Here is a 27,009-nt window from a genome sequence, read left to right as displayed (position 1 = left end):
TTCAGTGTGATATTCAGGGCGAAAAATAATTGCGAGCATAATTGCCAACAGGTCATTTCAATTGGGAATTAAAAAGTTCTATCGGTGGAATTTCGCTGACGCTTCCACAAAATACCAGCTATTTTCATGATTTCAATATCTTTTAAAAGCCTGTTATTTTCTTTTAGATACCAGATTGATCGCCATTTAAAGGGGCAATTTTCATTTCCCCCCCCCGTGTATGCACGGGAACAACAAATTCCGCGTAGTTCTTCCGATGGGTAGTATAAACGTGCCGCATAGATATGCGTATAATAAATGGAAATGATGCATTTTAAAAAGGCAGGTTTTTTGGACCCTTCTCTGCTAAAGCGCACGTGTTTTGTGCGCCGCGTCGATATCGAGCTCGGTGCGTGTCGACATTTACAAAATACTAAGAAGCGTCACCAATGGTAAATTATTCGCGATTCGTTAAGAAGCCGCATCTGTCGACTAAATAGAGCCCTCTGATTACGGCATGGCAGCCCTTTCTGCAACATGGTAGCCTATAATTTCCTAGAATGAAAATAGCAAGACCTTTGTTGATACAGTGCTCAACATAAAGGGAGGCGTAATTAAGTTCCAGATCTACCATGCTTTCTCTTTCCTTGGGGAAAAACATCATTTCCCCCTCTCTCTAAGAACTGTATTGATTGAATTTTGTTTTCCATTTTCATTGAAGACATTGTGTTATTATGCGCTTTTAGAAAATACCTCCCCCCCCAGATCAATTTGCGCGATGTACCCGCCGGAATGCAATCAGTTTGCTATAGTACTCCTCATCCTGTAAAACAATGAGAATAATCTAGATAATGAGAAATATTAGTTTCTTAGGAGATGACAAAGCACCGCTGTTACGTTTGAAATCAATAGGCGTCGAGGCTCCATCTTGCTTAAATTGCCGTCGAACCGGGTGGGTAATTAATAGCGTAATGGGGGGGCGGTGTCTGATTAATCAATCTGTCCTGCACGGTGAGTTAGGGCGCCGTTTTAAACGGAGGAATTGGTTAGCTCCGTGGCCTGTTGAAGACGTTCCCAGTGATTTATCCGGCAGGTTTCTTGTGATAAAGAGGAAACACTAAGTCCTCCACGACAACGCCTTTAGGTCCTCGTCCCCCTCCCGAATAAGTAAATGCTAAATGAATCAGCGTCTTCGCTTTTAATTTACTGGCGAGCAAAGTTTCCCAGGTGGAGCGAGGAAATGAGAATACGGGGCTGGTTTCGTTCCCCTCATTGTACCAATCAATTTAAATACTATGCTTCCAGCTTGTCAATATGGCGAACAATCAGTATGTCTGACAAAAGAATTATATAGGCCTACGGGTGTTTGCTTTAACTGGAAAGGATTTTTTTTGATTGAGTTTGCGTCTCAAAGCGCCAAGATGTGGTGTTTCAGGGCCAAATTCCTTCAGAGAAAGCGCACCGTTAATTATACCGCGATCACGTGAAAGTGTAGCCGTGAGAAACGAGATTTAAGGCCGGCAAACAGCCTTGGTTAGGCAGCCAGTCCTTACGGTCCGTCCCAATGTGTGGCAAACCCGGCAATCCGTCATTCCCTCCGAGTAAGATGCGCGGATTAATATTCATAATTTAATTGAAGGACAGATGTTTCCTAAATAAGCTTTGCTTTGACACAGATGTCTTTAAGCAAATGACAGTGTATGAAGGATCTCTACGGCAATTACACAGAGGCAACAACATTTACGTTTTTTTTTTTTTAAAGTAAATTTAGAGAACATGGAGCAGCTTGATATTGATTCTTTTTCCAACCAGGTAATACAGTAGTGAACACCACCCAATTAATTTAGTCCTTTAAAAAGCATTTGCCTTTAAATTACAATGTAGCACTCTGCGTATACTCCATTTTCCACTCTGGTCCCTTACATACTGATAGAGAGCTCATTATGTAAGTTACCCAATTAAGAAGAAAGCATCATTAAGGAAATTACATGTGGATAAAAATGTCAGGCTGTATTGGTAGAACAGGAGCAATTTAGGACCTGTATTACCAGCTTTATGGACACAAGCATAAAATTAATAGGTTGAAAATTTTGAATGGGTATCCAAACAATCCAGGATCACATGACTGTAGAGGACAATGATGTTGTTTTTCCACTCACAGCCAAAGCTTAGTTTTACTTGCATAAAAAAAAATCTGAGGGCAGAAAGAAAATGATTGGTTCAGAGAGATAACCAATCAGACTGTAGAGGAGGTGGGCCCAAGCAACTGGAGGAATTGGGACAGACCAATCAGACATCTCGATCCTGCCTCCTCTAGTTGCTTCTTTTTCTTTCTGCCCTCAAAACAAAAAAAGATTCCCACGAGCCAGAAACTCCATCTGTACTAACTTTGACTTTATATATATATATATAGCTAAAGGTTTTCCAAAGACTTAGTTCAAGGCTTTCTGGGATTTGAACTCATAACTGTCATTTTTTTTTCTTCCTTACTTCCGCTGTGCGATGGTTTAGCTGACATCCTGACAAAGCCCCCTCACAATGTAAACACCCAAAATGGTGGTTTGTAACGTCCCATTGGTGTGGATGAGCTGCAGGAGGGCCTGATGTCAGGATCAGCTGCCTGTTCTCCCACACGAGCAGCGCCGCACTTCCGCAGAAGGAGAGTTTTATCGGCAAACCAGCCCATGGTACCGCCTCCTGCTCACAGCATCCATTCTGGCGCCATCCGGTGCTTCATCAAATGGAAACTTGAGCACCAGCTATCAAAGCGTGCAATTTACAACCTGTTCCAAATATTCCTTTGGGAGAGTCGCTAAAACACAAATGCGTTTATGTTGTTTCATTTACATTCTTACGTTTGTTTAATCCTAAACTAAGAAGTTATTGATGCACATGAAAGAACAGTGAAGTAGCTCGTCTTGTGAAATGACAGCTGGCATCCTGACTGGATTCTTCTGAGAAATGCCTGTTTATCAGCATTATTTAAAAAAAAAAAAAAAAAAAACATTAAAAATGCTCCACCATATCTGTGTCAGCTCTTAATCACTTTATGGGCTGTTTCTAGATCTAGCCAAGGCTGAAAAGCAAATTTTCAGCGCTGATCCGATACGTGACGATTTTTCAAACCCCGTGACCCGCAGCTTTAAATGGATGTTACAGATCACAGGGCAGCAAATGCCGATTAGGCAGCACATGTGGAAAAGTGCTCAACATCAATCAGGAGGGCTGTATAAGTTTCATTGATCGTGTGTATGTTATAAGCCGTAATGATTGTATTATAGTAGAACACATTTTTCAAGGGTATCCACATATGCCTATATTATAGCTTGTAGAGGGTTGTTAGTTCAAGTCCCATCAAGGCTTGGGTGTGTTAGTGCGGAGTCGGTAAGTTCTCTCCATGTTTGTGTGTGTTTGTGTGGCTGTTTTGGTTTCCTGGTGTGTCTAAATTGCTCATAGTGTGTCTGACACATGAACTGGGTAACAAACAGATTGGGATTCAAACCAGAAAAGGACTGGCTGGGAATTGGGGTTTGGAAATGGGTGCTGCTGCAGGAAGCAAAAAACAAAGAGGACTTTTTCATTTCTTTTGTGTTTTTTTTTCCTTTGTCAAATACACAGAGCAAAAGCAATATAGAGTTACAGTCCAACACAGGTAAAATACAACTTTGGGTAATCCCTTACATGGCATGAGTGTTTCTTGTACAGTCCTGCATAAAAATAGTAGTTTGCCCAGTATTGTCTTGTGCTGAAGTGTTGAAACTTCTGGAACGTGTCCCTGCAGGCCTGTTCTGAGCCTTACACTGAGTTCAGGTGATTTGAAGTGAGAAATTTACACTGACAGATGATATCTCCACAATGAGCTCTCCTCCCGCATGAACCTTACAAAAAGTAAAAAAGAAAGAAAAAAACAAACGAATAAAAGAACAAAAGCACAAGCATGGAATATCAGGAACTGAATACCCTGTACATATAACTGCTAGGTCGCGCATGCTAAGTGCCGCGTCCCTAGCCAACAGCACATGTCCAGGCTGGTGCTGAGCTGTGGTCAGTAAACTGTCGCTCTGGAATCTCCTTGTGGAGCAGGGAAACCCGTACATCGGCTAAATTTTAGACCTCTGATTTGAAACATGGCAGCAGAGGTGAACGTTTGTGGGTTATTCAGAGTACAGTGCCGAGTTTGAAAAGTCCTGCTGACGAAAACTACGGAGCTTTTGCTCGAAGCCCCATTTTGGATGATTCTAGACCCATTTAAACCCACAGACTCCCAACACACCCAGTACCACTGAGTGGCTGGTTTAGCGTAAGAGCTTAGAAACTGGCTCTGTCCACTTTCTCTCCTTAGCCAGGGGGGGGGCGTGTAACTATAGAATGACTTGGCACTTGTTGTCTGGACACCTGCTAGGGTTTGACTCAGTCGACGTGCACATGCTCGATGAGGCTGTCTTGAGCATATTTCCGGCCCTGGTAACGGCCGACCCAGGGTCTGCTCCAAAACGGCGGGGATTCTGATAAACTCATTTACTCGTGTCATCCCCTCCCTGACCAGAGGGGGCGGACGTGAGCACGTTTTCCTCCAGTTTGAATGATAGCAGGGAAGTTAAGGGATGCAGAGGCTGGAGGCGAAGTTCCCCTGGAGTACATTAGAGCATCGTGCTTTTTCATCACCTGGACGAGGCCAGGTGCAGCTTTCTGCCCCTCCAGCAGATGGAGCCATGTTGGATTATATAACAGCTGCTGAGGGGGGGCGGGCCCTCGAGGAACTGGCCAATGACGGCAGCCGTTGGCTGGCTCAGTGGGCTTTATGTCTGGGAATGTGTAGCGATCCTGGTTTTCCTCGCCGCTTTTTGAGACTGAAAGTTGCTGACAGATTATGTAAGTTGTGCAATTTCTTTTCCTCACTCCTGCTTTCCCAGCAGGATGGCATAGGGTCCGGCAGGAGGCGACACAGAGGCACAGATTCACAGTCTGTTTTTCGTGCCACATGTTGCCCGGTGTAGCGATGGAGATGCCGATGTTCTCCATCAGATATCGTACAGGCAAGCAGAGGTACGGAAGGAAAGGGTGATTAAAAAAAAAATTAATTCACAGTAAGCCGACTTCCAGTGTAAACAAGGGGGTGGCGGACTGCCCCGCGATGACCAGCCGGATCGGGCCATGGATACCCCCCCCCCCCCTCCCCAGCTCTTCCGTCAACATGGCCAAAGATGGGAGGGAGTCTCCGCGCGACACGGAGAAGCCACCAGGGGGCGACACGTGACATGCCGCCACCAGACACGTAAACAAGGCAACCTCACTCCACTGAAGGCGATCGGAGAGCGCTTCAAATGAACGGGGGGGGGGGGGGGGCATTCCTGTGATCTGTGGTGCTGTGATGGTCCACTCCACAGGCCAATAATGCGGCGTCCGATAAAAAATAAAACAGAGGACGAAAAACATCAGAGTAATCACAAGAAACGCGGCAGCTCTGCAGATGGACGGCGGACAGAGCCCCCCCGGCCCCCCCCCCGGGCCCCCCGAGCCGGCTGGCTGTCTCGCCGCATTTCTGCGAACGACACTGCGACGGGACGGCGGTTCTGTTTGTGCTTCGGAGGATGGGCAGGAGGGCGGGCCATCCGTTTCCGCTCCACCTCCACCTGCAGGCTCCCCTCTCCTGCCTTTGTGTAACAGCAGCCCAGGGCGTCTGGCGAATGGCGGATGTAGGTGACTGGGTGAGGTCGACACACACGTGGAGGCTTCTGAGGCAATGGAACGCCGTCCCTGGTAAAAGGAGCGCCACCGTCTGCCCCGAAAGATGTAAAACTGCTAAGTAGCATCTACTCAGTAAAGAGGTGTACACTTAAGCTCGATCTACTTTGGCAAGAAAAAGCAGTTTTTATAGGATATATATGCGCTCTGGAGCGTGTGCATCAAAATCGTTTAGACAGCTAAAAAGGCCAAAATGATCACGGAAACTGCAATCCCCCAATCGGAACAGAGGCGACCTCACCACATGTACAAAGAGTCCCGCCTGGCCGCTCGCTGAGGCCCTCTAGTGGCCGGGAGGCCACGGCGTGCCCCCGCTAGACGTGCGTCTGCATGCGCTTCTGCAGGGGCCGCGTGAGCTCGGAGTTCTGCGACGAGGCCTGCGAGTAATGGGAGGAAGAGGAAGCTGAGGCCTTGCTGGCCTTGTCGAAGGGCGTGTATCCGTCCGTCCGGCCGCAGCTGCTGATGCCGCTGTCGCACTGCGTGTCCAGGAAGGAGCCGGAGTCGCTGAGGGAGCCGCGCTGGCGCTCGCACAGCTCGATGGAGCTGCTGCCCACGCCCAGCACGAAGCGCTGTCCATAGTCATAAAGGCGATTGGGGCCGGCGCCCAGCGTGGAGTAGATGTTGGTGAAGGACATGCCGGTGGGCACCCGCTGCTTGCCCAGAGTGGAGCTGCCCGGGTTGTGGGTCTTGGTGGCGTTCCCGCCGCCCAGCGTCATGGTGGGCGTGGAGTGGCACTCCTTGAAGGTGTTGACACTGTAGTAGCCGTTGGTGGGGTCCTGCGTGGAGACAGATGCCGGGGTGAGCAATTTGGTTATTAAATCAAAGCGCGGGCAGATGAAAGCTGGAGGGAGGACGGGGCATGAAGGTTGCCACGGTTCTGAAGGTCACGGCACTGGAGGCCTACTGGGTCACAGCTGGCCTGGAGACAAGCCCGAGAAGCTTGTGGTGAGGGACACATGGGATGGGATGCCAGTCCATCACAGGGCATGAGGACTCAAACTAATAAACACCACGGGCAACTCAGAGGAGCCAAATCCCCGACTTGAGTATTTTTGGACTACAGCAAGAAAACCTACAGAAACACGGGAAGAACATTCAAATCAAACTCAAACGGAGCTGGGGGCGAGAATCGAACCTGCAGCCCTGGAGATGGGAGGCTGCTGAGCTACCCAGTGATCCACCGCACTGGAAAAACAACAGCATGTGAACGAGGAGCATGTCATTATCTGTGAGGGGGCAGCAGGACTGCCCAGCAGGGGGCGCCATCTCCTCATACCCCAGGGGGCTCTGGGTTGCAGTCTTAAGCCCTGTGCCTGTGGAGTGTTAATGTTCTCCCCGGGTCCTCCGTGCTTTACCCCCCCGCAGTTCAAAAGCATGTGGATCTGCTGAAAAGTATGTGATAAGACAGCAACTCTGTGGCCCTTAGAGTGGGCCTGTGTGTGTAATGAGGGTCCACAGATTGACTAGCGCCCTCTATAGGATGCATCCAGCCATACACTCTGGGGTTTCTGGCCCAGGCAGAAAGACTGGAGCACAGCAACCCTTATTTGGATGTACAGGTAGGTATGTATCTCTTTCCTATATGGGGAACAGTCTGTTAAACCCGACAGAACAGAAACAAAGAGGTCTATGGGGGAATGTTCTATATGCGGGAAGCACATTGACTCGCTTATTCTGTAGTCTCCGAAAATCGGCCTTCCCTTCTAAAGCAGCTCTGCCGTGACTGTCATCATCCCGGCATTAGCTGTGGAGACGACGGCGGCCTGACAACGAGCGGGGATGCTGCGCGCATCACGACAAAGCGGGGAGGGGGGGTCTGAGTGACGCGAACGTCACCGCTAATGCAGGAGCCGCGGCTGCCGGGACCGTGTCCGGGAAGCGGCCGCCTATCCCGGCACGCCCCCTCCACTGCGAGCACAAACCCTCGGCGGAGTTTGGTATTCCGGGGGGAGCGGAAAACCATTTAGCTGCCCACGCTCTTTCTGTAGGAGAATGTAGGACACGCTGTCAGGGAGGGCTGATGTCTCTGTCCAAACTCGCAAGTCGATGCGGTTGCAAAGAGCGAATGTCATTCCGGGGAGGAGAGATCCCGGGGGTGGCGTTTCTGAAAACGGTAGGTGACGTAACTATGCTAACCTGACAGGGCTGGCAGGGTGAAGGGTGGGGGGGTGGGGGGGCTTCAAGGGGAAAGATGGAGGTGTGTTGATAAGCCGAGCTTAGAAGGACAGCAGCAAAAAAACAAAAACAAAATAAGGGTGCTGTAGGCGGAGCTTGGCTTTGTACTGACAAAGTGAGAGCGTGAAGGTTTCAACCCCCCACGCAGACCCCCCCACCTCGCAAGACCTGCCATTCTGAGAATTTGTTTTGAGGCACAAATAACTTGCTGTCTTTCGAGGACAAAATCCAGGGAACATCAGCAAATATATCGCACAACAGACACTCATACGGGCTGTCAGTGGATGTGCTGTAGCTACCGAACAATAGCATCAGACTCACTGTTACCGTGCGACGACACGCAGCCATTTCATCGCCCGCTTTGAAGTTTTACAGATTTTTTTTTGCCTGTACTGCTGATTCAGATAATTGCGATTATCAAGAAAAATTATTTTCGAAGGCCTGTCATAAACATTTAAGCCATTTTGCTGGTGCATACAAATAAGATAATCAGTATTTTCCAGGTTCTATCTACCACGCTTAGTTGTTGCTCAGCACCCAAATGTCAAGTAATAAATATACATGTAAATTTAACCGTAAATGTTTTTTACCGTGAGCATTTACCATTTGAATTTTAGCGACAACTGCTTAAACTGAATATTACAATACAGAGTATTCGTATGAGCCTAATATTCAGGACAATTGTAATCTGCCGCTGTATGGATTTAAGCTACAGTCCCTTCACGTTCCTGTACGTTGAACTCCGCGATCGCACGCCTCCCTAGTGCCTGTTCAGCCCAGTGCCGTCCCCAGGCCGCAAACATTTACCCACGGCGCGGACACTCGATCAGAATGTGCTTGAAATTCCCCGCTTGTTTCCTGCCTCTTTTTAAGTGTTTTTTCATTGTCGGCGATCAGCACAAGTGGGAAACTCAATTATGCCCCTAATTGTGAAATCATCAGTTTTTGCCGGAGTAGATCGACTCTGAGCGGCCTGGGCTCCGCTTGCCGGTAATGCGATGGTGCGCGTTTAGAAAATAAGAACAGCAACCGGGGCCGTAACAAAGTGTAAGTAACGAATCTGGCTCACAATCAAACGCTCTCTTGATTGCTGCAGATACACGCTGGATTTTCCCCGGACAATGACTAATCAGCTATTATTTTTTACAGAAATTATGCAACAAATTATACCACTTAAGGGTTTTTCAAAATTTTGTTGCATAAAGGGGCCAGCTTAGGGAGACATGGTGGTGCAGTGGTTAGTATTGTCACCTCACATCTCTGGGACCAGGGTTCGAGTCTCTGCTAGGGTTCTGTGTGTGGAGTTTGCATGTGGGTTTTCTTTGGTTACTCCGATTTCCCCCCCACAGTCCAAAAATATGCTGAGGCTGATGGGAGTTAGGAAATTGCCTGCAGACGTGCGTGTGTGAGCGTTGTGTGAGTGTGCCCTACGATAGGTTGGTGCCCTATGCCCTAAAATAGGTTGGTGCCCTACGCCCTACGATGGGTTGGTGCCCTACACCCTACGCCCTACGATGGGTTGGTGCCCTACGCCCTACGATGGGTTGGTGCCCTACACCCTACGCCCTACGATGGGTTGGTGCCCCATCCTGGGTTGTTTCTTGCTTTGTGCCCCCCTTTTGTGCTTTTGTGGCCCCAGACCCCCTGTGACCCTGAACAGGATAAGCGGTTACAGAAAATGGATGGATGGAAGGAAACAGCCAGCTTATGATGTCAAATACCAGTTATAAGATGAGTAAAGGGGGTCTGATGGACCCCAGACAGAGCTGGGTGTCCAGGACCTTTCCTGTTAGCTAAGTGGATGCGGTATAAATGGGGACTGATTGGGTTAGGACACTGTGTCTGTGATCGGAAGGTTGCAGGTTCAAATCCCAGGGTTGGAAAATAGGTCCTTAAACAAGACTCCTATCTCCCAATTGTCTGACCCTGCTTTCTATATTGCATGTCCTTTAGGATTAAAGCACAATAAATAAAAAACAGAAACCTCCTGTGTGTATCGTCTCTGTGACATATGCAGCATATCTCCCTAACATCTCTGTTGCTCAATAAGACTGAAGTTCCTGTTCCTGTACAGACTGTACCAGTTTGCAGACAATGCTGGAGACTCAGGGTCTCACTCTTGTACCCAAGCTTCGGACAAAAGTGCCTGCTCAGTATGAATAAAGTGTAACTGTAAAATGAATGCAGGCTGTGCAGTAGGCCCCGCCCACTATGCCCCGCCCACTATGCCCCGCCCAATAAGCCCCGCCCCATAAACCCCGCCCACTAGGCCCCGCCCACTAGGCCCCGCCCAATAAGCCCCGCCCACTATGCCCCACCTAATAAGCCCCGCCCCATAAACCCCACCCACTAGGCCCCGCCCCCACTTGCCTGCTCCTCGCACCCACCTTGATGTGCTGGTACTCCTTGTCCTCCTCTTGCAGCACCTCCAGCTGCTTCAGCACAGACTCCTGCTGGTACTCCCCACGCTCCATCTGGGGGAGGAGAGAGGTGACGTGAAAGCAGTCGGGGGGTGGGGGGGGTAGGGGGAGCTGCGGGGGCAAGGCGCCCGACGAGAGCAGAGCTGTCCGCCCCCCGCATTCATATCAGTCAGAAGCTGCAACACCTCATCTTCTGTGTGAAATAAATATTAAATGAACAAGCCCCGGGTTAAAGACGGCATGAATTAATGAGCGTATGCTCCGGCCCCAATGTGGGTCACCATTTGTTTGGAAATTTAAATGATAGCCCTGACCCCCCCAGGGGTTTGATGTGGGGGGGGTGGTACCTGCGCTTCTCTCCTTCTGTGCTGTGTCATCCCTGTGTCACTCTGAATGAAATATGTAACACTAAAGCAGGCAATCCTTTAAGTGCATGTCTGGCTAGAGGAAAGGAAGGATGTGACCAGGGATGGGATGTGGATCTGTGTGCAGGGAATGGATGTGGATCTGTATCTGGGGGATAGGATGTAGGAATGGGATGTGGATCTGTGTCCGGGGCTGGGGATGTGGTTCTGTGTCTGGGAGACAGGATGTCGGAATGGGATGTGGATCTGTGTGCAGGGAACGGATGTGGTTCCGTGTCTGGGAGACAGGATGTCGGAATGGGATGTGGATCTGTGTACAGGGAACGGATGTGGTTCCGTGTCTGGGAGATGTGGATCTGTGGGTGACTCACCATAAGCTGCTTGATGGCGGTGTGCTCCTCCGTGTCGCGTGTGGCGCTGTGGTCCTTGTGCACGATCTCCACCCGGATGTCGCTCTTGGTCGACACAACGCCTTTCAGATCTGGGGAGCAGGGTGCCGGTGAGCTCGACACGGCGGCTGGGGGAGGAGCCTCAGCCTCTCTGTCCTGTCCTACAGGCAGAGCGCGCAGCGCGGCTCGGCGCGGCTTACAAGCCGGCGGTTTTCACGCAGCGGGCCGTGCGGCAGGCGGCACCTCCCGTTATGACACAGCCGGCGGCTCCAGAGTACAATAGAAAAACCTTCATTTACTTATAAACTGACAGGAGCCCATGAGGAATACGACAAGGCTTACTCTCGGTCTTAATTTTGCTTGCAAGATCTCTCTGGTGAGCAGCGATGGAAACAGGAAGTGAGGACATGACCAGCCGCACCTCCTCTGTGACACAACAGCAACAGATTGCATCATCATCATCATCATCATTATTATTGTGGTGCTTAGACGACACCTGTATCAAAAGTGATTCACAAGTTTATACCATTACATATATAGCTTGACAACATAATCCTTAGAGAGATAAGAACCAACTCTGGGTCCTTAACCAGCCGATAGGAGAGAGTTTGTAGGGGAAACGGGGATGACAGAAGAAGGATATAAAGTAGAAGATGAAGAAGAGGAGCATGAAGAAGATGAAGACGAAGAAGGAGGAGATAATGGTAATGAGCAGAGTCGGTAAAAGCTGGCATACAGACACAGGTCATAGTGACTGAAGCACTTCCCTCATGCCAGCAGGGGGAGCTCTTACTTCTCTGGGCGCGGGTGCAGCAGAATGCCCCGAGCGTGCCCATGAGGACGATGAAGGCCACGAAGGCACCCACGGCCACGCCGATGATGACGGCCAGGTGCAGGGACTCTGCAAGAGAGCACCGCGTGTGTGTTTACGGCTGCTGGCCACGCCCCCTTTTATACCGCAGATGTATTCCTTCACGATGCAGTCAGATCTTCTGGGGCAGTCATGCAGGAGAAGCTCTGGGGGGACCCCGGGCCTGGCCAGCATCCCCCCCCCCCCCCATCTGTTCACTGATATAAATGAGGGCAGCTATCATCCCGGATTAATGTGACATTATAAAGCGACTCGGGAGCCGTGACCGAAAACGCTGAGATCATAGTTGGCGAGGATCAGACCCGTTTCTGCATCTGAGTTATGGGATGGAGCGTGTCGCCACCATGATTATCGGTTGGGGGGATATGCTGAGGATCTGACTGGATGGCGATGCTCTATGTGGATCCCCAAGACCTGTCGGCACCCATTGTATCAGAGTACTCAGCTGACTAATCCAAGACAGGGTGCAGAAGATATAAGAGGCAGGCCACCTTTGTAGGCAGGCAGCAGTCGCTGGCTGACTGGCAAGACGACCCATCAGCAAATTATTCACACCTTAGAAAGCATGAAGAAGAAAATACCTCACCTGCTTTTTCAGGTGTGAATGAATTGTTAAATGGGTCATTTTCCATTCAGCAGAAGAATTTAACCTGAAAGACCCAGTCAATGTCACTGCGTAGATAAGCACATATAAAACCTGCAGACTGCACATTTCCTTTTACACGGCAAAAAATACAATGTGGATGGAAATCTGAGAATGTGGATAAAACACTGAGAATATGGATGGCACACGAAGAGCATGTGGGTGGAATGATGAAAATGTGAATATAACACTGTGAATAGGGATGGAACACTGAGGGTAGCGATGGAATGCTGAGAGTTGGGATGGAACACGGAGGGTAGGGATGGAAAGCTGAGGGTAGAGATGGAACGCTGAGGGTAGAGATGGAACGCTGAGGGTAGGGATGGAACGCTGAGGGTAGAGATGGAACGCTGAGGGTAGAGATGGAACACTGAGAGAGTGTGGATGGAACACGGGGGGTAGGGATGGAACGCTGAGTGTAGGGATGGAACGCTGAGGGTAGAGATGGAACGCTGAGGGTAGGGATGGAACGCTGAGGGTAGGGATGGAACGCTGAGGGTAGGGATGGAACGCTGAGGGTAGAGATGGAGCGCTGAGGGTAAGGATGGAACGCTGAGGAGGGTAGAGATGGAACGCTGAGGGTAGGGATGGAACGCTGAGGGTAGGGATAGAACGCTGAGGGTAGAGATGGAACGCTGAGGGTAGGAATGGAACATGGAGGGTAGGGATGGAACATTGAGAGAGTGTGGATGGAACACGGAGGGTAGGGATGGATCACTGAGGGTAGGGATGGAACACGGAGGGTAGGGATAGATCTCTGAGTGTAGAGATGGACCGCTGAGGGTAGGGATGGAACGCTGAGGGTAGGGATGGAACGCTGAGGGTAGGGATGGATCACTGAGGGTAGGGATGGAACGCTGAGGGTAGGGATGGAATGCTGAGGGTAGGGATGGAACACGGAGGGTAGGGATGGAACACTGAGGGTAGGGATGGAACGCTGAGGGTAGAGATGGAACGCTGAGTGTAGGGATGGAACGCTGAGGGTAGAGATGGAACGCTGAAGGTAGGAATGGAACATGGAGGGTAGGGATGGAACATTGAGAGAGTGTGGATGGAACACGGAGGGTAGGGATGGATCACTGAGGGTAGGGATGGAACGCTGAGGGTAGAGATGGAACGCTGAGGGTAGAGATGGAACGCTGAAGGTAGGAATGGAACATGGAGGGTAGGGATGGAACATTGAGAGAGTGTGGATGGAACACGGAGGGTAGGGATGGATCACTGAGGGTAGGGATGGAACGCTGAGGGTAGAGATGGAACGCTGAGGGTAGAGATGGAACGCTGAGGGTAGGGATGGATCACTGAGGGTAGGGATGGAACGCTGAGGGTAGAGATGGAACGCTGAGGGTAGGGATGGATCACTGAGGGTAGGGATGGAACGCTGAGGGTAGGGATGGAATGCTGAGGGTAGGGATGGAACGCTGAGGGTAGGGATGGAACACTGGCATTGTGGACAGAACAGTAATGCACGGAACACAGCGTGTGAATGGAACAGTAGACATGTGGATGTCATACAGTATTGGTGGGAGCTGAATGAAAAGGTTCCATTTTTGCTGTGCAGGACATGACAGAGCACACCTGCTGCAGAGTGAGGCCCCACTAAAGGATACCCGTGTTCGCACTACCCCCCCCAGGCTGCACGGGTGGGTGTGGCGGAGAGGTGGGGGGCCGAGGAGAGACGAGGAGGGCTGGCGAACCTTGCCTCCCACCTTGTTCCCGGAGGCGGATGATCTCCGTGTCGGACCCAAAACTATTCCAGGCCGTGCAGTTGTAGATGGTCTGGAAATCGGCGGGCACGATGTTGTTCATGGTGAGGGTGGAGATGACGCCCTCCTCTGTGCTGACCGTCTCCACCGTGTAGCGCCCCCATGTGCCCGACTCCAGTACTGTCTCCTTCCAGGACCACGCCTGCCACAAAGAGCTACTGTCTGCCTGGATGTTACACTCATTCACCGAGATGCAACCATCACTGGTACCGCAGTTGGCGGTACAGCAATAGTCACCTATAAATGCAACGACTTCTATTGATTAACATCAACCTGAAGAATTCCATCTCTCTGACTACCCCCCAGAATAGTACATCAAATCAAAATGGCTTCTTCGACAACCAAGAAACAAGACAAACAAGAAAAGTAATTTATAAACAATCAGTACTGAAGAATGCATTTTAAATTTATTTAAACTGGCACGCTTCAAATTTGTCTCACATGTCTTGGGTACACTGTAATAAAAAGCAGCAGCAGTGCAGAGTCCTACCGCTAACCAATCACAGTGCTCATCAGCAGTGCAGAGTCCTACCGCTAACCAATCACAGTGCTCATCAGCAGTGCAGAGTCCTACTGCTAACCAATCACAGTGGTCATCAGCAGTCATGCCCATGGAGGGAGCAGAGTGGGCGGGGCTACTCACGATGCGGTCTGGGGGGGGCGTGCTGCGGATGAAGCACTTGATCTGGCCCTTCTCCCCCTGCAGGGCTTGTTGCGTCTGTGTGCTGGAGATGGTGGGGGGGCCTGGAGAGGGTGTGGGTAAACGTGAGGAGGGGCGGGCAGCATGCCAGTCGCACACGGCATTCACGGGCCACTCATAAAGCTGTATATGTGTGGTTATAACTTACAGTCGTCCCTCCTCATCTGCGGTTCCGTTTCGCGCGGAATCAGTTAGCCATGGTTAACCGTGGTCCGGAAATATTCAATGGAAAATTCCAGAAATAATCCATAGGTTTTAAAGTGCGTGGCGTTTTGAGTAGCGTGATTTTGTGCTGTCCCAAGCAGAGGCGGGGGGGTTCACCTTAAGATTGCGTCAGAGAGTGAGGCCGAGTTCTTAGAACTGGGGGGGGGGGGAGGGAGGGGGGCAACAGCCAAGGTAACGTGCTAGAAGTCTGCGATCTGCCGGCCTGCCTCTCAGGAATCTTCCAGGATGGAGTATGAACAGGAAGTCTGTCATCTGGCGGGGAGGGGTTATGGGGTCTGATGCCGAGTCGAGACCATGAGGGGGCGCTTTCTGATGCCTGCCTTCCCGGTGCCTTCCTAACCATCCATAATTAGCGTTTATTACCTGCCTCCAATTATGCCTCATTTGCATTTTAATGAGATCCTGACAGTCTCTGTCGGTCTGATATGGAGGGGGGGGGGCTTCCGTAGGGTAGGGGAGGACCCCCACAAACTTCCCAAACCTGTCGCTGATTACTCAGGCCTAATTGGGGGGGCGGTCAGTACAGGACGAGGGGGGGGGGGGGCGCCGGGGGGGGTTTGGGGGGGGGGGGGTGGTTGTAATAATATTACTTGGGTTTTCTGCAGTAAATACATCCAGATCAATTCCTCTCAGGCTGCCAAACAGCCTTGGCTGGAGATCAGATCTGTGAATGGGGAGTGTAATTAGATGGCTTCATCTGACAGCATTTACCTCTGGCTGCGGGGTGGGGAGGGGGGAGAGGTTTTTGGGAGGGGGTGAGGTCAGGATTCGGAAATCTAGGAGATATAGCCTGTTGTTCTCATATCAAAAGCCATGGGAGAGGGGGGTGTTTATCATAGGATGCTTATCTATCCTGGAGAAAAGAAACATACATACGGCCCCCATCTGATCCTCCCATACAGAAGATGATGTCATTATCTGTATGCTGGGTTGCCATGGCAACCACGATATTACGCGACTGTCGCCCCGACGGTGTGTTCTTTCATCCGGGGTGACTTGTATGGCATATGGTTTCACATGTGGCTGTAAAGCGTTCCCCCCCGCCTGCAACACCCGCAACTGCACAAAGGAGAATAACTTCACGAAGATGCATGTGCCATGCTAATTCAAAGCCGCGCGTGTTTGTCGGGGCTGGGGGGTGTTTATTCCGAGGCGTGATTTAAATGCGGTAAACGAGCCGGGCCGTTAGGACCCGGGCGAGCGGAGGGCGATCAAAGCCGGGCCTGAAAATCCACAATCCACAAAACCTACCGGGAGTATGGCTTTTAATAAACCCCGGAGGATTGTGGGAAAAAAACACATCAGCACAAAGACTGCGCATTATCTGAGCCATTTACTGCAGCGCTGCGGGAGGAAGGGGCCTCTCTGTGCCGGGAAGCCGCCGCCGGTTCAGATGTAGAACACGACCGGCGTTTATAAGCGGGGCCTGATTTATACTGCTGTTTTTTGTGTAGCTGGCAGTGAAGAAAGAAGCGCGACACGCGTTTTAATTACAGTGCTGAGCGGCGGCGCGGAGCGACACCGCGTTCGCGGCGTGTGCGAGCCGTGTCCGCGGCGTGTGCGAGCCGTGTTTGTCCCGTGAGCCGACGTCACACGCAGCCCCACAACCACCAGCTTGACAGGCAGCGCGGACGCGGTAAGTGGCCACTTCACCTCATTCACCCCCCATTTCCATGTGAAAGGTGCCGTACGGGATACGGAAAATGCGTAGGGGGGGGTCAAGTGGCCACGTGGGAGTCCAGGGGAGGCTTGATGGGATGGGTTTTTCACTGTGGGGGGGGTGGCCTACCCAAAGACTCCCGCCGCATGCCTGCGATCGAAACGCCCACACGCCGCAGGATTTAAGTGGGTTTAGTGACACGTATTAAGGATATCTATTTAAATAGCGGGGCGGCAATTTACATCGATGGGACCCTCCCCTCACCCGGGTTCGAGGCCAATGAATGCAGGAAGCTTTTAAAGACGTGTAAATTTCCCCCGGCTGAGCGGTGTGGCAGCACGGACCTACGCCACCTGCATATCAAGCCGTCATAATGAAGTAATTTGTCTGGAAGTCACCCCCCCCATCCCCACCTCCACCCCCACCCCCCGTTCATTAGTCAGTCGCAGACTTGCCTGCAGCCTGCCGCGTTTCCTCCTGATTTAATCAGCGCTAAAACGCATTTCCTGTGCCTAATATGCAAGTCCATCCAAGGAAGATAAACCGTATTTTTGTTGTTTCTCTTGTCTCCCCCAACTCCCCTGCTCTCTTTCAGCATCCCCCCCCCCCCCACAAGAGCTCTCCTCTGCCTGGGAAGTGTTTGGGAAGCACAGAAGGTCAAAATAATTTGCCTGCTTATCGGCACCTGGGATAAGTTGCTCACTCACTACCATGATGAGTAAAGCCTGCCCCCCCCTCAAATGGGCTCCAGCAGGCCGCCATCTCCGTCCCACTCTCAGGGGGCTGCCGCCCGCCATGTTCCACTCTGTCCAACAAATAGGACCTGGTTTCCAGGGACCATGTGACCTATATTTGTCACGTTGAGCATTTATGTAATAAGTCGGTAGACTAAACGTGCAGGAAAAGTCTAGAAGGCCTCCGCTCTGTGCTGAGAGCTGCCCCCAGCTCTCAGTTCTCTCCCAGGCCAAACGCCAAGCATAGCCTTCGGGGGGGGGGGGCTTACCGTTGACGGTGAGGGAGACCTCCTTCTCGCCCATGCCCACCCGGGGCACCACGGCACGGCACACGTACTTCCCAGCATCCTCCTGACGCACGGCCCGCAGGGTCAGCATGTTGCCGTTGCTCAGCACCTGCGCCACGAGTCCATAACAACAGGGAGAGTAAGAAACGTCGCCCGTCTTCCAGTGCCAGGCACCGCGCACCCCCTGTACCGCGTCAGTCTCGCCCCGTGCGGCTCTGCAGTCCGGCCACGCAGTGGAGCAAGCCCCCCCTACAGAGGAGACCCCCCCTTTCTCATTTGACAGACGCATCATGCACAGATATCGCGCACCGTTGCATTACATGCGTTCCCTCACTCCTGCTGATTAAAATGCGTCTATTTCAGTTTCAGTTCACTGGAGACACTTTTTCCTAAAACTAAACTATCCCTCAGTAGCATACACTTCCTCAGATCAACACACACACACACACACAGCCAACATGCCACAATAGCATTCGAACCCAGATCCCCAGTGTAGGATGACGCCACAGAAGTGACCACAAAGCGACATGGTGAATGCTAATGTAATAATACAATAATGGAATGTAATACATGCTAATTTGTTCTGTAAATCTGGCACTAAGAGCAAACGTCCACCCCCCCCCCAAACCCCTCCCCCACCCCCCGGTGTATGGCCTTGATAAAGTATATGCAAATGTATGCAAATCATACCATAATTACACATGTAACATAAATGATAAGCTTCGCTGTCTGGGTTCCCTACATCAGCCAGCATAGTCACACTGTTTAAAATCATACACACACATGCATACACACTGGGCATGGGGAGGGAGAGACAAACCCCCTCAGTGTATCTAAGATTTCACACAATTGATTTGATGTCACCCGCAGTTGACTCACGGGAAAAAACAAAAGCAATCATCCTATGAAAAGATTTTAACTCGCATTTAAATGCTTTGTTTTCTTAAGACAGTAGTTAACATATCCTTAGCACAAATCTAATGGTTCCTGATAAATCGACACCCATCTGCAGAAATCGGCATATTTGCTTTTCTGTTCCTAAAGGCCAGTCATACATTTCTGATTGGTTCGTGGCCCCGAGTGGGAGGGTTCAAGCAGGGTGACACACATCGCCCCCTGCTGACGAGGGCCTGAGGTACGTACCACTCCAGAGCCACGTTTCATCCAGACGATGGTGAGGGAGGGGTTGCCGGTCCACGCGCAGTTGAACACTGCGTCCGAACCCTGGTCCACTTGCAGCGACTGTGGCTCTGCTGCTATATGGGGTCCGACTTTCAGGGACACATGGCAGCTCGGGTCAAGTTATGCTTCTCATGTAAGGAACTCAGCAATCCCACCCCCCCCCTAACCAGCGATGGTCACGGTCAGCAGCTCACAGTAAACGTCTACGTTCCGGCTGACATTGGTGCTGCCCAGCGTGTTGGTGACCTCGCAGGACACCGGCTCCGTGAAGAAGGAGTGGTCCACCATAACCTCGTAGGAGTCGCCGGACACCTCCTTCATGATGCTGCCACCTTTCGCCCACCTGCGAGGGGGGGGGGGGGGTAAAGAATGGATAAAAAAAAAAAGAATGCTGAAAGACCTTATCAGGTAGGGGGTCATGCACGACATCTCCAGCGATTGAAGGCCACCCCTTTGCAGTGAATTGCATAAGCATCGGCCGGATTGTGCAAAGACAGCACTTGGGATTTACGGGTTTCCGATTCCAGACATTAAGGAGGCTGGACTACCTCAAGGAGGATATTGAGGTCATCACATGACCACTTGGCTACCGTCCCGTCAGCTACTGCTCTCCTATTCGATCGGCAGGCGCTCAGCTGTGTCTTAAAAATTAGTCATTCACCGCACGGCCTTCAGACTCTTCAGAACGCACGACTTCATCGTCAACTCAACAAAGACGGATTCCCTGCGAGGGCCCAGTGAGCGGGAAGAAAGGGCGATTTTGAGTACACAAAGACCATCAACTGCGATATGTCCGGTTCACACTGGGAGATTGGATGCGAGAGAAGGCGTGGTGTAGGGAGACGTCTGCTGAAGTCCTGTTTGCTCTATAATCATTAGTATCGCCCTACGGCTGGGAAATATGCTTAATATGCACCCTTGACGCTGCCGCGTTAACCTGCGCTCTGCAGGCAATTTGTTACAATTATGCTAACGTGACAGTGTTTTACTTTCGTGGAAAATTAACCCGTCCGCAGTTCTCTGTAACCAGCCCTCTGAGATGGTCCTTTACCGACGTAAATGTGGAACAGGCGTGGTTCTGTGACGTGGGCTGCTGAACTCCATGGTGTGGGTCTGTGTTTGTGTTAAGTGAGGCCAAAGAGTCATTTTAATCATTTTAATTTGGGCTGATGCCTGCACTTGCAGTACTATTTAACTACACTTATTTGATGTCTTAGAACAATGTTTCCCAATTCGATCCTCGGAGACACCCAGATGGTCTGGTACTAGCAGGGAGCTGGGAGGGAGAAACGATATGGACCGTCTATATGTCCCCACGGACCGGACTGGGAAACACTGTTTTAGAGAATTTATACTGTTTCTTTTCCATATTTTTGGAAATTTGGAACTTTGGCAACAAGCAAGTTGGACCGGCAAAGGTTTTGTTGACGACCGTGTCGAGCAAAGTCTTTCAAGCCAGAGTCTCCTGCTTCAGGGACCCACTGACCACTTGATGCTGCTGAAACTTGTCTGGAAGAATCCCGTCTACTTCCTCTCTTCTCAGTCATTCAAGGGGCCCAACTCGCTGCTGGTCCAGGGCCCTGCTGTTCATGTAGATGCCACCAGCATCCCCATCCATTGGCACTGGGGCCTTTGAAGGGCGACCTGTAGGACACGACTCTGGGACGGCGCCAGCTACTGCTGCACATCGAACGGCCATGACTGAAAGACCATCTTCAAAAAAGCTCCTCTCAGTACCTGGTCCTCATCCAAGAGCCTAATATCTATGGGAATCTTCTCCAAATATCTCATTTACCACCCCCCCCCCCCCCCCCTGTGTACGTAACAGTCATTTTAATCAGTATCATTAGCATTTATTTACTGAGCTTGGGCTTGGAACAGGATTGCCCCACACAATGCAAGATTTAACACAAGCCTTGACAGCCACAAATCGGTCGTGGCAGCTCTGACTAAAACCCTTCAAGGATATGGCTCCAGTCTCCTTCCTTGTGGGCACATTCCTAGTTCCATGACGATTAGGTCCTCCTTTGGCAATGAACTTCCCCAACCTCGAGCCTAGGAGACCCTCTGGTTTCAAGTCAACATTCAGTGCAGCCTTCAGGACAGACCTCACATCTAGTGACATTGCCATAGGCGAGTGATGTAAGACGCGGTTGAGAGCAAGCCCCAGGTTCTGGGTTCACACTCGGAAACTCTCACTCACAGCAGCCGTGGATAATAGTGCTGTTCCAGGGGCAAGATAGAGGGACTGCATCTCAGAAGAAAAATGCCCACTTTGAAATGAAGGCCATTTGTTACTAATAAATGACTGGACAGGGACGGTGCTTTGTGGTGCAATCAACACACTGGGACAATTCAGCGAAATGAGCTCCAGCAATAACAAACTCAATGCTAATTGATCCCTGGAAAGGTAATTAACACAAATGTATCGCAATGTGTTTTTACCCCAAACCAAGCACTGCTTCGGGTGCCAGTGATATACCAGCATGTTCTGAAGGCGGCGCCGAAGCAGCACTTAATTACTTTGCAGCTTGGCTTTTCCTCGTATGTCGCATGCAGTACAGCTGTGTTGGTCATGTGCTTCCTGCTCAGACACACGGACAGCCTCACTGTAGTTGTTCAGGCTATCCACCTCCCTTAAGGATTTGGGAGTAAGGGGCTGGGTGAATTATACCTTAGCCATGGCAATCAGAAATCACGTGTCTCCAGGCAGCCTAGCGAAATGTCAACAGGATGGCTCAAAGATAAAGGCCTCTGCTTGCATCCTAGGTCTCTTAGGCACCTCCTTTTTGAACAATTAGAGGTTCTGTTACCCTGAATCCTCTTAATCTCATTAATAAAGTTCTTTTGGGTTTTGGTTGAAGCGTCTGTCCCGTGACTCTGTGCTACCTTGGGCTGGACGTCTGTCCTGTCCTATGTCCCAGCCGCAGAGGACCTGTCCCAGAGCCTGATAGAGGCTGGGATTCCAGGTGGGAGCCAGAAAAAAAAGTGTGACAAGTGTCAGGCGCGATTTCGAGAAGATAGCTTCAGCCCTCTAAGCTGATGTTCCCCGCACAAAGCGGCACCTTTCGTGCCTGGAGACTGGAGAGTTACTCGCTCCGTTTCACAAGGCAGCGAAGCACGTCGGCGACGCCACTGATATTGCACAATCTGCTGTTAATTACCCATGCCAGTCCTCAGACATGAGGGAAATTACCACGACACTGAGGAGCGACATCTCCATCGAAACTGACGTGGAGTAAACTAATTACATGCTGGGCCTGATGTGGGGAGCATTGAAAGGCTGGCACCAAAATACTTCAAGATACCAGGGTATCAGGCGATTGTACCACCCTAGTGTGCGAGTGCCCTGTGATGGGCTGGCATCGCATTCAGAGCGTCCCTTGGCATTCTAGGACCCACACAGTCACTGAAGATGGATGCCTACATCCCTCATATCATCGTAACCAGTTTGCCAGCAGCCCATGTGTACCGTGTTTACGTAGCGCCGCTAATGCTAATACTAGCACTAATACCAAGGCTAACGCTAGCCTGGACGCTACGCCCCTGCTCTCTCGCCGCCTGTTCTTTTTAGCCTCTGTTAACAAACAAATGATATTTCTTTCAGCAAACCAAGAAGCTAATCATTGTAATAAATTGCGCTCTGCTAATTAAAAACCAGTGACCTTTATGGCTCCCTTGTAGGCTCTTAATTATTAGCGATTAACCATTAAGGTTGTCCCAAGTAAGAGGAGTGTGCACTGACACCTGCTCCTGCTCTTTAATTACGATAAGAGTGTGCCGCATGCCCCCCCCCCAGTGGACCCGTGTATTTACGGGCGGTGGTACAATGTCACTGAGTTTTGTACCCGTCTTTCCCACTCTGACGCCCAAGGCACGACTGCGGTGATGTCATGCCAGCTCCTGGGCCCCCACTTGGCTGTCAGAGGCCCGCTTTCTCTTGTCCTAGTTATTTTGTAAATAATTCATATGACTTCTCGCAAAGTCCGATGTATTATTTATAAACAACTCAGAAAAGGGTCCCTTTATGAAGTATTTATTTGGAGAAAGGAATGCCAGAGAGTGGAATGAGAAAAGAAAAAATAATCAGATAATCAGATCTGCATCATTAGAGTTCTGGCAAACTTAATAAAAACGATAGATTCTTATCGGATTGCCATGATAAGCCGTTATCGTGTGGAGATGGAGTTGGTGAGGTCATGGAAATGCACCATCCCTCTACCAGAGAGGTAAGGAGTCAGGTCGCAAACGGCACTCATTGTGACGGGAATCTGGATGCAGGCAAAGGAAATAAAGTGACTTCCCAGAAACGTTTAAAGCGGAGAAGGGAAGCAGGACAAGGCCAAGGGGCCGACATTCAGATCACAGGTGCGGTTCCTCCGCCATCCCCCGGCCGATATGCTTAGCAGCGGCATCAGTAAGTGTTTCTCTAAACGAATTTTATCTCCGGCAGACAAAGGGGGAATTAACCAAACGTCTGAGCGCATGGCAGCCCCGTCTGCACATTCCCGGGGCACGCGCTAGTCAGCCTGTCGTTCCTCTGCCTGAAGTCTTCATTTAGGCCCTTTGCATACTAATGCGGCACAGCTGCGGCCTGCTCCGGAACTGCCCAGGTGCAGGGCGCGGGGGGACGGGGGCTTTTCATGCGTGACGATGGCGCTCTCGGGAAGGCGGGCATCACCGTCTCGACCCGTGGTTTATTTTCCCCAAAGAAGACGGCAAGTTCCAGGTGGCTGATTAAAAGCTGGAGATGGAGCCATTACAGGGAGGGTGATGAGGGTTTGTCCTAACACCAATCCGCCCCCCCCCCCCAAATCCTTAATGAGTCCTTCTAAAAGCCAAGTTATGAAGGAACTTCGTCGGGGGTGGTGAGTATCAGTCATGCTGAGTCCGGAGCTGGTGTAAATTGTGCACAGCCATAAATGTGACTGTGGCCGGACTGTGCCATTCCTGTCGTTATTAGAGGGGTGTACTGTATAGCGTATAGCATCCTCTACAGTCCGGGGTCAAATTTTATATATATATATATATATAGCAAACTGCAGCCTGGTTGCTTTATGGGACTTCAATCCTGCTTCTGGCAGCCTGATACACACTGTCCTAGCAGTGCACTTCACGCCTGCACTTAATGTTTCCCATTCTTTATGAAATTCACTCGATGTCATCCTACAATTGATGAGAAACTGTCGGATAAGTTGACATTCATCTCTGGCATTAGAAAGTCACTTTAAAAGAAAGTCACGCCCTTTACCTGGCTGGTTTCTGGTCGTCCCCAGTGTCTCCTGCTTCACCTTATTCTTATTTACTGCTGCCTTAGAAGATTTTGAGCCTGGAAGCAGGCTGCCTCACAGTGTAGCCTTCCGCCAGCAGAACCAGGATTAAACCAGGATTTAAAAATGCAGATTTGTTTAAAAATATACAGTGGTCTCCTAATTTCAATCTGTATCAATCTGTTTTAAACTAAACATTTAGTATTTATTTCAATTTTACAATTTGACTTTTACTGCTTATAGTTAAAATCTTACACAAGAAAAATACAAGTAAAATTTTTAATTGATATCAGCTGTTGTCTACGGTTTCTTGTCAAAGTCCTGCCTAGATATTCATTAACAACTTTTAAAATCTGAAGCATTCTAATTATGAATTCAGTTATAACATTCTCAGTGGTATAATTGTCATGACCTGCTCGTCCAGTCCTCCTGTGTGCCACGCCCCCTTGTTACCTCGTGTGGAATCCCGGTGTTCTCAGCTGTGTCTAGTTGTTGTTAATTGATTCTGTGTATTTAGTGCTTCCATGTCTGTCTTACCCCTGTCTGGTCATTGACGTCTGTATGCATTTCCGCTCTGTGTTTTGGTGTTTCCCAAAATAAAGCCCCGTTTACCCGATTCGTCGTGTTCTGCTCTTGCTCCCCCGGCACGAACGTAATAATGTTTTGGAAACATCTGTGGCATTATCTATTCCGGAAACATCAAATACATTTCAGGATTTAAACAGTATTGAAGTAATATCGTCACATGATTATCATTATATAGTCTTTGCATATGTGACAGTTTCCTTTCATTGAAAACGCTGTTTTAAAAGTATTTGTTTGATTCTATTTTGCCCATGTATCAACAGGATCTTGGAGCGGCACTTACAGCCGGCCATGACTCATATGTTTCACGGTGAGGCTCCATTTCCTAATGTGCAACATCCTGTCTGCACAGGAAGCCACCTCACGTCGTCCTGTAGACACTCCTGCACCCTGATCCACTGACAGCTGCAACAGGTGAGTCTGACCTCTGCCGGGAAACACCTGCCGTTCATAGTAAACAGCCCCGTAATCCGACTCGCTCGCTAATACGCATCATTCTGTCCCAGTCGTGACGGACGTCGGTGTCGGTGGGGGGATTGCCCCTGGCAGAACAAACCGCGCCGTTCTGTGCCTGTCAAGCGGAATAGAGGCGGCTTCCCGGGGCGCCCCGCGGCACAGCGAAATGAAAGGGGCTGGGGGTGGCGTGCCAGGCGCCGTGAGTGTTGGGGCGTGATTGAGATATAATTACAGGCGATGGCGGCACTGCCTTCTGGCAGGGGGGGTGGGTGGGGGGGCATCAGTCTGCGATTGCCAGTTTAAACAAGACCATCCTCTAACAGGAAGTGCTGAGGAGACTTGCACTTGCACGCACAAGCAATCGCTAAACGAGCGTCTCTGAAGGGTATGGATTGGAGTATCCCTTGCTATCCGTTGTCATCTAAAACAGTGTTTTTCAACCCGGTCCCTGAGGACCCCCAGAAAGGAGGGAGTGAACACGTGGACTGTCTGGGGACCCCCCAGTACCAGGTCGAGAAATTTATTTATTTAATTTATCTGAGAGTCTGAGGTGGTCATTACAGTTATGGTGACATCATCAAAGTTCCCGCCATCAATGTACACCAATTGCAGACCACGTATGGGAACATTACTGAAGACTCAGTGAAGGCGTTAAATTTGACAAGCTGTCCATATTTTCGCAGAGCAGATGAGTGTGGGAGGTGAAGCGTGTGTGAAATTCAGAAATCGCGTATTTAGTGCACGCGTGTGTCAGTGCGTGTGTGTCCGTCCGCCCGTGTTGAGAGGAGAGAGGGAAGCATGTGTGGAGGAGAGATCTCACCTGTACTGGGTGACAGGGGGATTGGCCTTGGCGGAGCAGTGGAATTTGACCATGTTCCCCTCCATGATTGGCTGGGGCTCCACAGACAGATTGACCAGGGGTGGATCTGCATGACACAAAACACCAATCAGCTGTCAGCAGGCATCTCCCACATTTATCGTAACCAATGGCAACAGAGGGCTTGCCGAATATTAGCAGGCGTTACGGGAAAACAGGAGGACCAGTTTCCATTTGAAGTTTAAAAAGGATGGATAAAATGAAAAATGTCATCGTAATGATATTCCTTTTTGTTTGGTTTTGTTTGTTCCTGTTTAGCACTGGAACAGCTATTTGTTAGCAGTGATTTGCTCGCTAGCGGTTTTTGTTCTGTGTAAAAGACGCAACAAACATGCATGCAATTGGGTGTATTTGTGGCGATTCTGCATACGTCCGTCTGGCTTGTTGAACAGATGGGCGACGTCAGTATCCGCGTGAGCGAATGAGCGCCCCCTCATGGGCGGCGCCACCACGTGCCGAAATCGCTGTCGAGCCTCAGAGTGCAGCTCATTAAAACCAAGTGAGCCACATTTCAATGAACCCCAGCGCTGACAAAAGTGGACAGAGCTGGGGGCAGGGGGAGGGGGATGGGGGCCATCATCTGGGTGGAATGGGGTGGGGGGGGGGGGGTCAACAAATACCTCGCTTCCTGAGTCACAAAAGGGATGCCGTGGGCCTTCTGCTCGCCTACTTCAAAGTTC

At 50.3% G+C, this 27,009-nt stretch overlaps 1 protein-coding gene across 3 annotated transcripts in view; it reads right to left on the bottom strand.

Annotated features, from left to right (window-relative positions):
- Positions 1-3,552: 3,552 nt before the first annotated feature.
- The window catches only part of LOC111850599 (kin of IRRE-like protein 3), a 120,620-nt gene continuing 97,163 nt past the window's right edge, over positions 3,553-27,009 (bottom strand). The window contains exons 6-16 of one of the 3 annotated variants that reach the window (XM_023824644.2): positions 26,273-26,378; positions 19,336-19,484; positions 19,103-19,230; positions 17,942-18,068; positions 14,997-15,097; positions 14,285-14,495; positions 11,867-11,974; positions 11,416-11,499; positions 11,056-11,165; positions 10,287-10,373; positions 3,553-6,500 (exon numbers count right to left, since the gene is read on the bottom strand). In XM_023824644.2, the coding sequence (XP_023680412.1) occupies positions 6,039-6,500; positions 10,287-10,373; positions 11,056-11,165; positions 11,416-11,499; positions 11,867-11,974; positions 14,285-14,495; positions 14,997-15,097; positions 17,942-18,068; positions 19,103-19,230; positions 19,336-19,484; positions 26,273-26,378 (1,673 nt within the window). In that variant the 3' untranslated portion in view covers positions 3,553-6,038. The other 2 variants (XM_023824645.2, XM_023824647.2) reach the window with 2 other exon arrangements.

Source organism: Paramormyrops kingsleyae, chromosome 24 (genome assembly GCF_048594095.1).
Source record: "Paramormyrops kingsleyae isolate MSU_618 chromosome 24, PKINGS_0.4, whole genome shotgun sequence".
Classification (NCBI taxonomy): Eukaryota; Metazoa; Chordata; class Actinopteri; order Osteoglossiformes; family Mormyridae; genus Paramormyrops; species Paramormyrops kingsleyae.
This window is presented reverse-complemented; position numbering and strand designations above follow the sequence as displayed.